The sequence below is a fragment of the Salmo trutta genome, chromosome 1 (genome assembly GCF_901001165.1).
Source record: "Salmo trutta chromosome 1, fSalTru1.1, whole genome shotgun sequence".
In the NCBI taxonomy this organism is placed as follows: Eukaryota; Metazoa; Chordata; class Actinopteri; order Salmoniformes; family Salmonidae; genus Salmo; species Salmo trutta.
Window position 1 is genome coordinate 10,621,107 of NC_042957.1, and position 18,248 is coordinate 10,639,354.

General features: G+C 42.4%; 1 protein-coding gene across 5 annotated transcripts in view; it reads right to left on the reverse strand.

Moving 5' to 3' along the window:
- The window catches only part of LOC115159225 (alpha-(1,6)-fucosyltransferase-like), a 194,025-nt gene that overhangs the window by 32,679 nt on the left and 143,098 nt on the right, over positions 1–18,248 (reverse strand). For all 5 annotated transcript variants that reach the window (XM_029708932.1, XM_029708764.1, XM_029709019.1 and 2 more), the window contains exons 3-5: positions 17,846–17,967; positions 16,872–17,034; positions 13,189–13,303 (exon numbers count right to left, since the gene is read on the reverse strand). In XM_029708932.1, coding sequence (XP_029564792.1) covers positions 13,189–13,303; positions 16,872–17,034; positions 17,846–17,967 — 400 coding nt within the window. The remainder of the gene's footprint in view (positions 1–13,188; positions 13,304–16,871; positions 17,035–17,845; positions 17,968–18,248) is intronic.

Sequence of the window (18,248 nt, forward strand, 5' to 3'; positions counted from 1 at the left end):
GGATAGAAAACACTCTGAATTTTCTAAAACTGTTTGAATGGTGTCTGTGAGTATAACAGAACTCCTATGGCAGGCAAAAACCTGACAAGGTTTCAAGCAGGAAGTACCCTGTCTGACAAGGAGTCGTGCGTCTTGCATCTTTTTATTGAAAAGTAAGGATCTTAGCTGTAACGTGACAATTCCCAGGGCTCCAATAGGCTCTCAGAGCCCGCGAAAAACCTGAAGGTTTACGAGGGAGCCTCAGGTTGAAACAGATTATCGCCTTTTGTAAGTGGATGCTCAGAGGACCTTTGAATGAGGCGCGTGCATGAGTCGCTCCCGAGGAGAAATTTTATTCGGCTGTTTAGGCTCAATGCATACTCCCGGTCGGAATATTATCACTTCTCTACGACATAAATGGCATAAAAATTGGTTTTAAACAGCGGTTGACATGCTTCGAAGTACGGTAATGGAATATTTAGACATTTTTGACACGCCAATGCGCCATGCGCGGGACCGTGAAGAAGCATTCTAGAACTCACGAACAAAACGTCGCTGTTTGGATATAACGATGGATTATTTGGGACCAAACCAACATTTGTTATTGAAGTAGAAGTCCTGGCAGTGTATTCTGATGAAGAACAAGCAAGGTAAGAACATTTTTCTTATAGGAAATGTGATTTTGGTGGAGGCTGACCTGGGTGGGTATCTAAATAGCTAGCCCTGTAATGCCGGGCTATGTACTTAGATTATTGCAAAATGTGCTTCATCCGAAAAGCTATTTTAAAATCGGACATATCGAGTGCATAGAGGAGTAATGTATCTATAATTCTTAAAATAATTGTTATGCTTTTTGTGAACGTTTATCGTGAGTAATTTAGCAAACTGTTAGTAAATTCAACGGAAGTTTGCCGGGGGTTATGCGTTTTCTGAACGTCACATGCTAATGCAAAAAGCTGTTTTTTGATATAAATATGAACTTGATTGAACAGACATGCATGTATTGTATAACACAATGTCCTAGGTGTGTCATCTGATGAAGATCATCAAAGGTTAGTGCTGCATTTAGCTGTGGTTTGGGTTTGTGTGACATTATATGCTAGCTTGAAAAATGGCTGTCTGATTTTTTCTGGCTGGGCACTCTGCTGACATAATCTAATGTTTTGCTTTCGTTGTAAAGCCTTTTTGAAATCGGACAGTGGGGTTAGATTAACGAGATTCTTGTCTTTAAATAGCTGTAAAATAGTCATATGTTTGAGAAATTGAAGTAATAGTATTTCTAACGATTCAAAAATCGCGCCACTGGAATTTCAGTAGCTGTTACGTAGGTGGGACGAAATCGTCCCACATACCCCAGAGAGGTTAAAGACACACAGAGCCTGCAATGGCATTACCATTATCTCTAGGCTTTGCCAAGTTCAACGAGATGCCCCGCTTGACCGTAGCTCATTCGGTCTGCGCGCAGCGACCTTGAAAAAAAGTAGGCCTAAAATGAAGCCTGGATCTAAATTTCAAGTGCTTTTGGGTGACAGCGAGAGAACCGTTAGGGTTAGAAGCACAATTCGACCTCGGTAACGTTCCTGAGCTCCTCCCGATCTGTGCGAGCCTAACCTTGACCGTGTAGCATTAACCCTTAACAGTGAAAAGAAGGTGTTTACATCAAACAGTTTGCAATGACTTCTCTCCCCATAGGAATACATTGCCTATTCCCCTTAACCTCTTATGGCTAGGGGGCAGTATTTTCACGGCTGGATAAAAAACGTACCCGATTTAATCTGATTATTAGTCCTGCCCAGAAACTAGAATATGCATATAATTATTAGCTTTGGAGAGAAAACACTCCAAAGTGTCTAAAACTGTTTGAATGGTGTCTGTGAGTATAACAGAACTCCTATGGCAGGCAAAAACCTGAGACGGTTCTGTTCAGGAAGTACCCTGTCTGACCATTTATTTGCTTTCTTTGACATCTCTTCCAAAAACTAAGGATCTATGCTGTTACGTGACAATACCCACGTCTCCAATGGGCTCTCAGAGCCCGGGAAAAACAGGAATGACGTAATTCAAAGCCCTGGCTGAAACAAAGGAGAGCAAAAGCTAAGTGGTCAATCAGTGGAGTAAGCCTTACGCTCGCAACCTGCCCCGCCCCCGGCTTTCGGTTTTTCCCCCAGTTTACAGACAGGCAGATTCCCGGTCGGAATATTATCGCTTTTCTACGAAATAAATTGCATAAAAATTGGTTTTAAACAGCGGTTGACATGCTTCGAAGTACGGTAATGGAATATTTCGATATTATTTTTTTGGCACTTTCTGCGCCATGCTCATGACCGTGATTTAGTATTCTGATAGTGTCTAGAACGCACGAACAAAACGTCGTTGATGGAATATAACGATGGATTATTTGGGACCAAACCAACATTTGTTATTGAAGTAGAAGTCCTGGGAGTGCATTCTGACGAAGAACAGGAAAGGTAATAACATTTTTCTTATAGGAAATGTGATGTTAGTGAAGGCTAAACTGGTTGGGTGTCTAAATAGCTAGCCCTGTGATGCCGGGCTATGTACTTAGAATATTGCAAAATGTGCTTCATCCGAAACTTGGGATTCGGGGTCGCCTCAGCTAGGCCTACACATAAAGTCAGAGCTGGACCTGCAGCTAGAATGTAACTACATGTTTTACATTTTTATTAGCGTTTAATCTGAAGGCGCTGTGAATTATGGGCCTGCTCTGATATATGTGATAGTTGGCTTCTAAACGAGTTGTAAAAAGTGGGTTTGTTGTCAGTTGGTATCAGTTTGGTGTCAGAATCCTATCTAATTGACTGATGGATGCTGACTTGCTGGATGACTTTTGTACATTTGCAATATGTTTAAACAGTGATAGACCATCACCAAAATGACATTCTGAAATCAATAGTTATTTTGGATGTTTTTAAAAAGAATCGTTAAAAAACGACAGAGTCCCACTTCTCTCATGTCACCATCGAGCGATGGAGAGGAACCACTAGCACTGCCCGGCCATCTCGAGTTCATCGGGCCAGTCAATTTTGCATTTCTGCAGTATTTTTGCGCATGTCAAATGTGTGATGGTAAATGCCCATTGAAAAATATTGCAACAAATTGTAACATATTGTACATTTGCAATATGATTCAATAGTGAAAAAACATCATCAAATGGACATAATGAAAACACCACAACGAGCGATGGAGAGGAACCACAGTCACTGCCCGGCCATCCCGAGTTCATCGGGCCAGTCAATTTTGCATTTCTGCAGTATTTTTGAGCATGTCAAATTCGTGATGGTAATGGTCATTTTGGACGATTTTTTTTTAATTGTTAAAAAACAACAGAGTCCCTCTTCTCCCTCATCATACATGACAAATAGACCATCTAGGTTGATTCATGGCTTAACATAGGGCTATATATAATTTGGGCAGTATTAATGCCATTTGGACATGGTTCACTGACTTTTGGGTTTGGAAACCAACTTCCTATGATCGTACATGGCAAATTGACAAACATCCTGATTTGGCACATTCAATACTTTCATGTTGCAGTTGGACATTTCTTATGGCATTTGGCAAAAAATTGAAAAAAAGTCACTTTTGACTTCGACTTTTGACTTCCTATGAAATCATATTGCAAATGGACAAAACGTATGCCTTATATACAAGCAAAAAAATAAAATAATAATAATGTCAATAAAATATGACAAAAGTATGTTCATACAGTTCTTATACATGTGTAATTGAGAAAAAAAATCGAAAGAATTTTGAAAAACGGTCCAGAAAGCACTTTTTTAACCTCTCTAGGGCAGGCGGGACGAATTCGTCCCAACTACGTAACAGCCAGTTGAATCCTGTGGCGCGATTTTCAAATACCTTTGAAATGCTATTACTTCAATTTCTCAAACATATGACTATTTTACAGCTATTTAAAGACAAGACTCTCGTTAATCTAACCACACTGTCCAATTTCAAAAAGGCTTTACAACGAAAGCAAAACATTAGATTATGTCAGCAGAGTACCCAGCCAGAAATAATCAGACACCCATTTTTCAAGCTAGCATATAATGTCACAAAAACCCAGAAGACAGCTAAATGCAGCACTAACCTTTGATGATCTTCATCAGATGACACAACTAGGACATTATGTTATACAATACATGCATGTTTTGCTCAATCAAGTTCATATTTATATCAAAAACCAGCTTTTTACATTAGCATGTGACGTTCAGAACTAGCATACCCCCCGCAAACGTCCGGTGAATTTACTAACAATTTACTAAATTACTCACGATAAACGTTCACAAAAAGCATAACAATTATTTTAAGAATTATAGATACATTACTCCTCTATGCACTCGATATGTCCGATTTTAAAATAGCTTTTCGGATGAAGCACATTTTGCAATATTCTAAGTAGATAGCCCGGCATCACAGGCTAGCTATTTAGACACCCACCAAGTTTAGCCTTCACCAAAGTCAGATTTACTATTAGAAAAGTTTGATTACCTTTCCTGTTCTTCGTCAGAATGCACTCCCAGGACTTCTACTTCAATAACAAATGTAGGTTTGGTCCAAAATAATCGATAGTTATGTTCCAACAGCGACGTTTTGTTCGTGCGTTCTAGACACTATCCCAATGGTAAATAACGGTCATGCGCACGGCGCATTTCGTGACAAAAGATTTCTAAATATTTCATTACCGTACTTCGAAGCATGTCAACCGCTGTTTAAAATCAATTTTTATGCCATTTTTCTCGTAAAAAAGCGATAATATTCCCGACCGGGAATCTGCAATTAGGTAAACAGCCAAAAGAAAATATATCACTGGGTCGACTCGGGCACGAGCCTAAGCCCTTTGTCCTCTGATCGGCCACTTGGCAAAGGCGATTATGTGTTTCAGCCTGGGGCTGCCTCGACATCGTTCAGGTTTTTCCCGGGCTCTGAGAGCCTATTGGAGCCGTAGGAAGTGTCACGTTACAGCTAAGATCCTGACTCTTCAATAAACAGAAGCAAGAACAACAACACCTTGTCAGACAGGCCACTTCCTGCATGAAATCTTCTCAGGTTTTTGCCTGCCATATGAGTTCTGTTATACTCACAGACACCAGTTTTAGAAACTTTAGGGTGTTTTCTATCCAAAGCCAATAATTATATGCATATTCTAGTTACTGGGCAGGAGTAGTAACCAGATTAAATCGGGTATGTTTTTTATCCGGCCGTGTAAATACTGCCCCCTACCCCCAACAGGTTTTAAGGGGGTGATAAGTTTACGATTTTTTTTTTCTTCATTTTTTCAGAATTTGACTCCTGGGTCTTGACTTGTGTTACATTTGCAATAAGAAAATTCACGGTGGAGCGTGCTCGCCATGTTTTGGATATTTGCTGTGATTTGGCACATTCAATACTTTCATACATGTATAATTGACATAAATATTATTGGACATTTCAATTGGACATTTCTTCTGGCATTTGGCAAAAAAAGAAAAAAAAGTCGACTTTTGACTTCCTATGAAATCATTTTGCGAAAACAAAAACAAAATGATGTCAATAAAATATGACAAAAGTATGTTCATACAGTTCTTATACATGTGTAATTGACAAAAAAATCAAGAGAATTTCCCAAAACGGTCCAGAAAGCACTTTTTTAAGAGGGTGATACGTTTTCAAAAAAAATAACTTTTTCAAAATTTGACTCTTGGGACTTGACTTGTGTTACATTTGCAATGTGAAAAAGTTACGGTGGAGCGCGCTCGCCATCTATTGGATTTTTGCGGTGTGACACTTGGCATTTGCCATATGCCATTTGCAATATGATTTGGATGAAACGGCGTCCACATGAGTGGTATTGTACATCGTGTGCATGTTTCGTACAGTGCCAATATGTTCCCATTCATTTTTGTCCATTTCGAGGGGGTCTTCCCTTACATTAGCTAGGGAGCCAGCCAGCTAACTGAAACCACTTTCTGTCAAAATTAGAAAACGTGTAATATCTGAAAATGTAACGTTAGCTAGCTAACACTAGACTATCTTACCTGTATACAAAATCGTGCATGGACGTGTCTCTCTGTCAAGAATGCCATGTCACGGTTGTCCTTGGTTTGAAGATGTAATCTGGAGAAAGGTGTTTCCTCCATCTCTTTAGCTATCATACTCTAATTCCACTGATTTCAAAACGTGATTCTCCAGAAAGTGTAGAGCCACACTTATGCAGCTCCGCTACACAATAGCGGCAAATCAGATCATGACTCAGTATTCCTGCTTCCTGTTTACAAGAAGAAGCTCAGTTGAGAAATGGTATTCAGAATCAGAGATTATGCTACATCACTGCTTTACTATAATTAATTAAGATATGTTCCGAGTCTCCGCCGATAACATTGACATGCTAACCACCTCCGTCACCGGCATCATTAGGAAATGCATCGGCGACGTTGTTCCCACAGTGAAGGTTCAATCAAAAGCCCTGGATTACCACCGAGGTTGGCGCTAAGCTAAAGGACAGCGCTATTGCATACAGGGCTATCGCAGACAACCCTGAGGCTAAGGATGAGGACAGGAACAAGTACAAGCAGTCCTGCTACGACCTCTGCAGGGTCATCAATCGAGCAAAAGGACAATACAGGATTAAGGTGGAATCATATTACACAGGCTCTGACACCCGCTGCATGTGGCATGGGCAACAGTCCATTATGGACTACAAAGGAAGACCAAGCCATGATCTGCTCAACGATGTCTCTACCAGACGAACTCAATGCATTTTATGCACGCTTTGACTTCCTTGTCCCAGTCTGTAATTCCCATGTTTTAAGATGACCACCATCATTCCTGTTCCCAAGAACTCAAAGGCTTCATGCCACAACAAATACCACCCTGTAGCACTCACATCTGTAATCATGAAGTGCTTTGAAAGGCTGGTTATGGCACACATCAACTCCCCTTCAGGAGGTTGAACAAGGTTTAGCATTGGCCCCTTACATTTTCAAAAAGTTATACAGCTTCACCATTCAGAGCATCTTGACTGGCTGCATCACTGCTTGCTATGGCAACAGCATCGCCCTAGATCGCATGGTGCTACAGAGCGTGGTGTGGACAGCCCAGTTCACAACTGGGGCCGAGCTCCCAGCCATCCAGGACCTCCATAACAGGCGGTGTGAAAGGAAGGCCAGGAAAATCGTTAAAGATTCCAGCCACCCAAGCTATAGGCTCTTCTCACTGCTTCTGCATGGCAACTGGTCCCGGTGAATCAAATCTGACACCAACTGGTTCCTGAACAGCTTCTATCCCCAAGCCATAACACTGCTAAATAGCTAACAAAATGGCTACACGGACGATCTGAGTTGACCCTTATATTTTATTTTTTCAGTTTCTATGCACACTCACAGGACTCTAACACACTCCACACACTGACACTCTCACACACACACACACACACACACACACACACAATTTACTCACACACATAACATGCGCACACAATTATACTGACTCTACGCACACACACTCGCATACAATCCTCATATATGCTGCTGCTACTCTGTTTATCATAAATCCTGATGCCTAGTCACCTAACCCCTATACATATCTACCTCTATCACTCATAGTATCCCTGCGCATTGTAAATATGGTATTGGAACTGACCCAGTATATAGCTTACTTACCTCTCGTTATCATTTTATTTTTATGTTTTTGTTCTACCTTATGTTATTTTTCGTACTATGTTTATATTGATAAGTGCATTGTTGGGTTTAGAGCTGGCAAGAAAGGCATTTCACAGTATTTGTGCACGCGACATTAAAACTTGAAACTTATCTGATCACGCTCGTGACAAATTACCTAAGATTGATGAAACACCATTGCAGGTGGAGGCTAGCAGACCTACTTATGCAGAAGCTAACACTAGCAGATACGGTTGAATGGTGGGAACCCTGTTACTGAGATTTACCGCCCAAAACCACTCCCTTTTCACAGGATAAATAACTGCGAGAAACCAGTCAATTGTAATAAATTATTTATATCAACAGCATGACGTGAAATGTAACTGATAAATTATATGCAATGTCTAAATATAGCTTCTCTATGGCCTTCTCTCTGCTCTCAGCGTGATTAATCATCAACGCTCATGGTGGAGACAGACCATCTCAGTACGGAGTGCAGTTCACAATGTATGTAGACCTATCATCTCATCATGGTACAGGGTTTTCCTTGTGACAGGTAGGCCTACATTTGCTGCAGCATAGCCTATGCTACACTAATATAAGGACTGAATAAGTGTCTAATTTACGCCTCTCCATCTGGCTTTTGTGGCTCACCTTAATTTTTATTGTAAAGAGGTATTTTTTTATTGCAGCTGCAGAGTTTTGAAAAAGCCTATCACTCGAATATCGATGCTTTAAATCGGAGCACGCTGAGCAGTCTTCCTCTCTCATCAATTCCATTCAAACTGCAAAATAGATAATCCTGTTCAAGATTGATATATATACAGTTGAAGTCGGAAGTTTACATACACCTTAGCCAAATACATTTAAACAAAATTTTTCACAATTCCTGACATTTAATCCTAGTAAACATTCCCTGTCTTAGGTCAGTTAGGATCACCACTTTATTTTAAGAATGTGAAATGTCAGAATAATAGTAGAGAGAATGATTTATTTCAGCTTTTATTTCTTTCATCACATTCCCAGTGGGTCAGAAGTTTACATACATTCAATTAGTATTTGGTAGCATTGCCTTTAAATTGTTTAACTTGGGTCAAACATTTTGGGTAGCCTTCCACAAGCTTCCCACAATAAGTTGGGTGAATTTTGGCCCATTCCTCCTGGCAGAGCTGGTGTAACTGAGTCAGGTTTGTAGGCCTCCTTGCTCACACACGCTTTTTCAGTTTCAAATTTTCTATAGCATTGAGGTCAGGGCTTTGTGATGGCCACTCCAATACCTTGACTTTATTGTCCTTAAGCCATATTCCCACAACTTTGGAAGTATGCTTGGGGTCATTGTCCATTTGGAAGACCCATTTGCGACCAAGCTTTAACTTCCGGACTGATGTCTTGAGAAGTTGCTTCAATATATCCACATCATTTTCCCTTCCTCATGATGCCATCTATTTTGTGAAGTGCAGCAGTCCCTCCTGCAGCAAAGCACCCTCACAACATGATGCTACCACCCCCGTGCTTCACGGTTGGGACGGTATTCTTCGGCTTGCAAGCCTCCCCCTTTTCCCACCTAACATAACGATGGTCATTATGGCCAAACAGTTCCATTTTTGTTTCATCAGACCAGAGGACATTTCCCCAAAAAGTACGATCTTTGTCCCCATGTGCAATTGAAAACCGTGGTCTGGCTTTTTTATGGAGGTTTTGGAGCAGTGGCATCTTCCATGTTGAGCGGCCTTTCAGGTTATGTCGATATAGGACTCGTTTTATTGTGGATGTAGATACTTTTGTACTTGTTTCTTCCAGCATCTTCACAAGCTCCTTCGCTGTTGTTCTGGGATTGATTTGCACTTTTCGCACCAAAGTGTGTTCATCTCAGAATGTGTCTCCTTCCTGAGTGGTATGATGGCTGCGTGGTCCCATGGTGTTTATGCTTGTGTACTATTGTTTGTACAGATGAACGTGGTACCTTCAGGCATTTGGAAATTGCTCCCAAGGATGGAGCAGACTTGTGGAGGTCTACAATTTTTTTTTCTGAGGTCTTGGCTGATTTCTTTTGATTTTTCCCATGATGTCAAGCAAAGAGGCACTGATTTTGAAGGTAGGCCTTGAAATACATCCACAGGTCCACCTCCAATTGACGCAACTGGTGTCAATTAGCCTACCAGAAGCTTCTAAAGCCATGACATAATTTTCTGGAATTTTCCAAGCTGTTTTAAGGCACAGTCAACTTAGTGTATGTAAACTTCTGACCCACTGTAATTGTGATACAGTGAATTATAAGTGAAATAATCTGTCTGTAAACAATTGTTGGAAGAACGACTTGTGTCATGCACAAAGTACATGTCCTAACCGACTTGCCAAAACTATAGTTTGTTAACAAGAAATTTGTGGAGTTTTAATGACTATATATAAATATATAGAGAGAGGTCCTAGCCTACCTCTTTCAGGTATTACCATCGTGGCCAAAAGTTTTGAGAATGACACAAATATACATTTTCACAAAGTCTGCTGCCTCAGTTTGTATGATGACAATTTGCAAATACTCCAGAGTGTTATTAAGAGTGATCAGATGAATTGCAAAGTCCCTCTTTGCCATGCAAATGAACTGAATCACAAAAATACATTTCCACTGCATTTCAGCCCTGCCACAAAAGGACCAGCTGACATCATGTCAGTGATTCTCTCGTTAACACAGGTGTGAGTGTTGACGAGGACAAGGCTGGAGATCGCTCTGTCATGCTGATTGAGTTCGAATAACAGACTGGAAGCTTCAAAAGGAGGGTGGTGCTTGGAATCATTGTTCTTCCTCTGTCAGCCATGGTTACCTGCAAGGAAACACGTGCCGTCATCATTGCTTTGCACAAAAAGGGCTTCACAGACAAAGATATTGCTGCCAGTAAGATTGCACCTAAATCAACCATTTATCGGATCATCAAGAACTTCAAGGAGAACGGTTCAATTGTTGTGAAAAAGGCTTCAGGGCGCCCAATATGGTCCAGCAAGCACCAGGACCGTCTCCTAAAGTTAATTCAGCTGCGGGATCGGGGCACCACCAGTACAGAGCTTGCTGAGGAATGGCAGCAGGCAGGTGTGAGTGCATCTGCACGCACAGTGAGGCAAAGACTTTTGGAGGATGGCCTGGTGTAAAGAAGGGCAGCAAAGAAGCCACTTCTCTCCAGGAAAAACATCAGGGAAAGACTGATATTCTGCAAAAGGTACAGGGATTGGACTGCTCAGGACTGGGGTAAAGTCATTTTCTCTGATGATTCCCCATTCTGATTGTTTGGGGCATTCGGAAAAAAGCTTGTCCGGAGAAGACAAGGTGAGCGCTACCATCAGTCCTGTGTCATGCCAACAGTAAAGCATCCTGAGACCATTCATGTTTGGGGTTGCTTCTCAGCCAAGGGAGTGGGCTCACTCACAATTTTGCCTAAGAACACAGCCATGAATAAAGAATGGTACCAACACATCCTCCGAGAGCAACTTCTCCCAACCATCCAGGAACAGTTTGGTGACGAACAATGCCTTTTCCAGCATGATGGAGCACCTTGCCATAAGGCAAAAGTGATAACTAAGTGGCTCGGGAACAAAACATCGATATTTTGGGTCCATGGCCAGGAAACTCCCCAGACCTTAATCCTATTGAGAACTTGTGGTCAATCCTCAAGATGCGGGTGGACAAACAAAAACCCACAAATTCGGACAAACTCCAAGCATTGATTATGCAAGAATGGGCTGCCATCAGTCAGGATGTGGCCCAAAAGTTAATAAACAGCATGCCAGGGCGGATTGCAGAGATCTTGAAAAAGAAGGGTCAACACTGCAAATATTGACTCTTTGCATCAACTTCATGTAATTGTCAATAAAAGCCTTTGACACTTATGAAATGCTTGTAATTATACTTCAGTATTCCATAGTTACATCTGACAAAAATATCTAAAGACACTGAAGCAGCAAACTTTGTGGAAATTAATATTTGTGTCATTCACAAAACTTTTGGCCACGACTGTACATGTGAGGCTGTATTAGCCGTATATTTATCTAATGAACGATGGGTTATGCATTATAAGCTTCTAACTAGCCTCTGTCTCTTGCGCAATAGGCAGGCACCTGTGCTCCGCTGGCCTATGTCTTTACAAAACGCTCCTTAGATCTTGAAGGCTTGCTGGACATTGTTTTTGTTTTCTGAACGTTAAACACAGCAGCCAATACAACTCACGGGTAGTTTGAAAGCAGAGTGAACATGTGATGGTTGTAGGCTACGGCAGTTATTTATTCAGACTGAATGGTTATAATCTTAGTGAAGAGAAGTGAAAGCCATCTGCACCTAATTCTACTCCTATATTATTCAAGGATGTCATTGGAATGATGAAGATGAGAACATATTTAAATTAGCTGTTGAAAGTGAGGAAGGAATTTGTATTTATTATGGATCCCCATTAGATGCTGCCAAAGCAGCAGCTCCTCTTCCTGGGGTCCAGCAAAATTTAGGCAGTTTATACAATTTTAAAAACATTACAATACATTCACAGATTTCACAACACACTGTGTGCCCTCAGGCCCCTACTCCACCACTACCACCAATCTTAAGGAATGAGGGAACAATAGAGAGAGAAAGAGGAGGTAGGGTAATAACATTAGAGGAAATATTATGAAAAGTACAGTATATATACATCAGCCTACTAATTATACAAGTAGGCGCTATTATATTTAACATTTAAAATCTAATTTGCTAGCCTATACTTGTAATTTTGTAGGCCGCATGTGCTGCACCTGTCACGCCCTGATCTGTTTCACCTGTCCTTGTGCTCGTCTCCACCCCTCCAGGTGTCGGTTATTATCCCCGGTGTATTTATACCTGTGTTATCTGTCTCTTTGTGCCAGTTCGTCTTGTTTGTCAAGTCAACCAGCGTTTTTGTGTCTCAGCTCCTGCATTTCCCAGTCTCTCTTTGCTCGACCTCCTGGTTTTGACCCTTGCCTGTCCTGACTCTGAGCCCGCCTGCCTGACCACTCTGCCTGCCCCTGACCTCGACCCTGCCTATCGTCTTGTACCGTTTGGACTCTGACCTGGTTACTGAACCCCTGCCTGTCCCTGACCTCGAGCCTGCCTATCACCTGGTACTGTTTGGACTCTGACCTGGTTTATGAACTCTCGCCTGTACCCGACCTGACTTTTGCCTACCCCTCTTGTTATAATAAATATCAGAGCTCAACCATCTGCCTTCTGTGTCTGCATTTGGGTCTCGCCTTGTGCCCTTATAGCACCAGAATCACATGTTCTCTCAGCTTTATGGTGGTTTGAACGAGGTGCGTAATTCCAGTCCATATAATGCAGTATAATACAATACTGTACAGTAATAAAGAACCCTCTGTAGAAAGGGTTTTACACGGAACCCAAAAGGGTTACACCTGCAACCAAAAGTGGTTTTTCAAAGGGTTATCCTATGGGGACAGCCGAAGAACCTTATGAGTGTATGCAAGCATACGTTGGTGTTTGCATTTGTGTGTGTGCGTGTGGGAATGCAAAAGTTTGTGTGTGTGTTTGTGTGTATACCTGTAGGTACGTGATCCTGTTCTGCACCAGGTTAGACAGGTCCCTGGCCTCCTTCACTCTCCAGTCTCCGACTCCGTCAGCCTGGCTGAGGTAGTACAGGTCTGTCATGATGGACCTGCACACACACAAAAATGTAATCAAGTCAAATTGTATTTGTCACATGCGCCGAACACAACAGGTGTACACTTTACCGTGAAATGCTTACTTACAAGCCCTTAACCAACAATGCAGTTTTAAGAAATAATTAAAATGTTAAAATGTAAAACAAGAATGGAGCTATAAACAGGGAGTACCAGATCAATGTGCAGGGGTAATAGTTATATACAGTGAGTACCAGATCAATGTGCAGGGGTAATAGCTATATACAGGGAGTACCAGTACCAGATAAATGTGCAGGGGTAATAGCTATATACAGGGAGTACCAGATCAATGTGCAGGAGTAATAGCTATATAAAGGGAGTACCAGTACCAGATCAATGTGCAGGGGTAATAGCTATATACAGGGAGTACCAGATCAATGTGCAGGGGTAATAGCTACATACAGGGAGTACCAGAACCAGATCAATGTGCAGGGGTAATAGCTATATACAGAGAGTACCAGTACCAGATCAATGTGCAGGGGTAATAGCTATATACAGGGAGTACCAGTACCAGATCAATGTGCAGGGGTAATAGCTATATACAGGGAGAACCAGTACCAGATCAATGTGCAGGGGTAATAGGTATATACAGGGAGTACCAGTACCAGATCAATGTGCAGGGGTAATAGCTATATACAGGGAGTACCAGATCAATGTGCAGGAGTAATAGCTATATACAGGGAGTACCAGTACCAGATCAATGTGCAGGGGTGATAGCTATATACAGAGACTACCAGTACCAGATCAATGTGCAGGGGTAATAGCTATACACAGGGAGTACCAGAACCAGATCAATGTGCAAGGGTAATAGCTATATACAGGGAGTACCAGATCAATGTGCAGGGTAATAGCTATATACAGGCAGTACCAGATACATGTGCAGGGGTAATAGCTATATACAGGGAGTACCAGAACCAGATCAATGTGCAGGGGTAATAGCTATATACAGATAGTACCAGTACCAGATCAATGTGCAGGGGTAATAGCTATATACAGGGAGAACCAGATAAATGTGCAGGGGTAATAGCTATATACAGGGAGAACCAGTACCAGATCAATGTGCAGGGGTAATAGCTATATACAGGGAGAACCAGATCAATGTGCAGGAGTAATAGCTATATACAGGGAGTATCAGATCAATGTGCAGGGGTAATAGCTATATACAGGGAGTACCAGTACCAGATCAATGTGCAGGGGTAATAGCTATATACAGGGAGTACCAGATCAATGTGCAGGGTAATAGCTATATACAGGGAGTACCAGATAAATGTGCAGGGGTAATAGCTATATACAGGGAGTACCAGAACCAGATAAATGTGCAGGGGTAATAGCTATATACAGAGAGTACCAGTACCAGATCAATGTGCATGGGTAATTGCTATATACAGGGAGAACCAGATCAATTTGCAGGAGTAATAGCTATATACAGGGAGTACCAGTACCCGATCAATGTGCAGGGGTAATAGCTATATACAGGGAGTATCAGATCAATGTGCAGGGGTAATGGCTATATACAGGGAGTACCAGTACCAGATCAATGTGCAGGGGTAATAGCTATATACAGGGAGTACCAGAACCAGATCAATGTGCAGGGGTAATAGCTATATACAGGGAGTACCAGAACCAGATCAATGTGCAGGGGTAATAGCTATATACAGAGAGTACCAGTACCAGATCAATGTGCAGGGGTAATAGCTATATACAGGCAGTATCAGATAAATGTGCAGGGGTAATAGCTATATACAGGGAGTACCAGATCAATGTACAGGGCTACTAGCTATATACAGGGAGTACCAGTACCAGATCAAAGTGCAGGAGTAATAGCTATATAAAGGGAGTACCAGTACCAGATCAATGTGCAGGGGTAATAGCTATATACAGGGAGTACCAGTACCAGATCAATGTGCAGGGGTAATAGCTATATACAGGGAGTACCAGATCAATGTGCAGGGGTAATAGCTATAGGCAGAGAGTACCAGTACCAGATCAATGTGCAGGGATAATAGCTATATACAGGGAGTACCAGTACCAGATCAATGTGCAGGGGTAATAGCTATATACAGGGAGTACCAGATCAATGTACAGGGCTACTAGCTATATACAGGGAGTACCAGTACCAGATCAAAGTGCAGGAGTAATAGCTATATACATGGAGTACCAGTACCAGATCAAAGTGCAGGAGTAATAGCTATATACAGGGAGTACCACTATCAGATCAATAGGTACTTGAGGTAGATATGTACATGAAGGCAGGGTAAATTGACTAGAAATCAGGATAGTTAATAATAATAATAAAACTTTTAATAATAATAATAATATAAGAAAGGGAAAGCCATAAGTCAAGTACATAGCACTGACACTGTAGTTTCCCATCTCTGAAAACCAGCACGCCTCAAATCATTTGTTACCCACGTCAGTCACATTCTCAGGGTGGGAAACTTCCTGAGCACAAGCACATTAGCACACACACACATATAGTATATAGAATGCTTCACTTCACAATTTTGACATTACATTACGAAGTATCAATGGCAGCCAGTGCAGAATTATTTTACACAATTTAAATAAATACACTATGCACAAGAAAAGAATCAACACAATAAAAACTAACTTTAAAATACATATAGTCATGTATGGCATACACACACACACACACACAGAAACACAGAAACATACACACACACAGAAAAACACAAACATATCCACACGTTCTCTTGCATGAAATAATCATTACTCATGCTTTCATTTTTTATCCATTTTTTATCCTTTATCCATGTCATACTCCTTTACCCAGAAGCCACCGTGGATCTATCACAGTCTCCCTGTGTGAGAACTACAAGTGTCCGTTAGCCGCTGAGTTAACATGGGAGAATAGGCAGACAGGGAGACTAGTTCTCCTGTGGTTGGTTGTAAATGTGTGTGTGAGTGTCTGAGTAATTGTGTGTGTAAGTGTGTGTGTGTGTGTGTGTGTGTGTGAATGTATTTGTGTTTTTGTGTGAGTGTCTGAGTGATTGTGTGAGTGTAAGTGTAAGTGTGTGTGAGTGTGTGTCCTTCTTCTATGAAGCCTGTGGGGGTTTCCCCGGCCCAGCGGTTAATGCTACTGCAGACGCTGGAGGCTAGAGATGGAGGTTTAGTTGACGGGTGGATAAGTTGAGTGGCCCTGAGTACTGATTACCCGCTCCAATTGTTGGGCAATTACTGTCCCATTTACAATTACCCAATAATTCAACAGGCAGGCGGAGGGAGGTAGTAGAGAGGGTGGGAGGGAGACAGGGAAGGAAGGAGGTGGGGAAAAGAGCCGGGGCCACTGCTGTATTACAGGGCCAATGAACTACATAAACGTGTGACTCATGTCGCAACCTCTCTCTGCTCTCTCTGACCTCTAGGCTGTATCCAACATGGAGGAAGACAGAACACCTGGGAGAGTGGAGTGGTAAGGGAAGGTGTGTATGTGCATGTTTCTGTGTGTCGGCGGACAGCCTGTGGAAGGATTTAGAGATGTGTGCGGGTGTGACAGAGAGCATGCGTGCATGTGTCTCTGACCTCTGCTGGTGTCCCAGGTCTTGTATCAGGGTGTCAGCCTGTCTGGGCTTTTCCCCAGCCTCCACATGGCCCAGCTTCTTCACCTCGCTGCGGACAAAGTACCAGAGCTCCCTCACACCGTTCTCCACCCTCCGCCTCAGCTCCTCCTGGGTGGGGCCCGGACCTGAGTGGTGGTGGAGGGAGGGGGGGGGGTGAAATAAAGAACGATGGGCAGAAAGGTAACTGTCATTGAACACATGGGAGTTTAAGGAGAAGACTGGATCGTCTGTCAATACAAATCTCTCCCTCTCAACCTCCCTCTCTCCCAATGTGATGCTTTGACTCCATTCATGTACATTTGATCATAAGAGTTTTAATGCATCTGTTTTGTCCACACAGAGACACACACACAGAGACACACACACAGAGACAAACACACAAAGAAACACACACAGAGACATATATACACACCCACACAGAGACAAACACACAGAGACACACACACAGAGACACACACACAGAGACACACACACAGAGACAAACACACAGAGACATATACACACACACACACACACACACACACGCTCCATCTTCCTTTCTTCCTGTGACACTACTTCTATTCCCACCTAGCAGCCAACCCTCTGACACACACCTCTTAGACATGTAAGCACACAAAAAGCACTCACATGCGCACACACACACACACACACACACACACACACACACACACACACACACACACACAGAGAGACACACATGTTTTCCCTGTCAGATGAGTTTAGCTGCTAACATAGACCAGGCTAATCATAATCCTAGGCTACCTGACCCACCGACTTACCTCCTTACTCTCCGGGACTCTCCCCCAGCTTCTACCTGCTCTCCCCCCATACATTTTACATTTACATTTACGTCATTTAGCAGACCCTCTTATCCAGAGCGACTTACAAATTGGTGCATTCCCTCCCTGGCCTCCCTGATCCCCCTGGCCTGCTCACCATCTCCGGTCAGTCTCTGGAAGCTGTGTATCTTCTGCTTGGCTCTGGTCAGCTGGTCCTCCAGGGAGCGTAGCCTCCCCACAGCCAGGGCCCCTCCCTCTTCTACCTGGCCCTCAGGAATCCTAACACAAGAGACAGGGGGGAATAAAGAGAGCAATGGGTATCAGAGTGGGGATGTGTGTGTTTGTTTTTCTACATCTTTGTTAGTTGTGTTAGTATATGAGTCAGCTCTTTTACTGTGTGTGTGTGTGTGTGTGTGTGTGTGTGTGTGTGTGTGTGTGTGTGTGTGTGTGTGTGTGTGTGTGTGTGTGTCTTGATTAAATGTGATCAGGCATCAAAGAGCACTCCGTTCAATAATACAGTATTTTGGTGAGCAAATTTGCAGCTGAATATCTTACAAAGC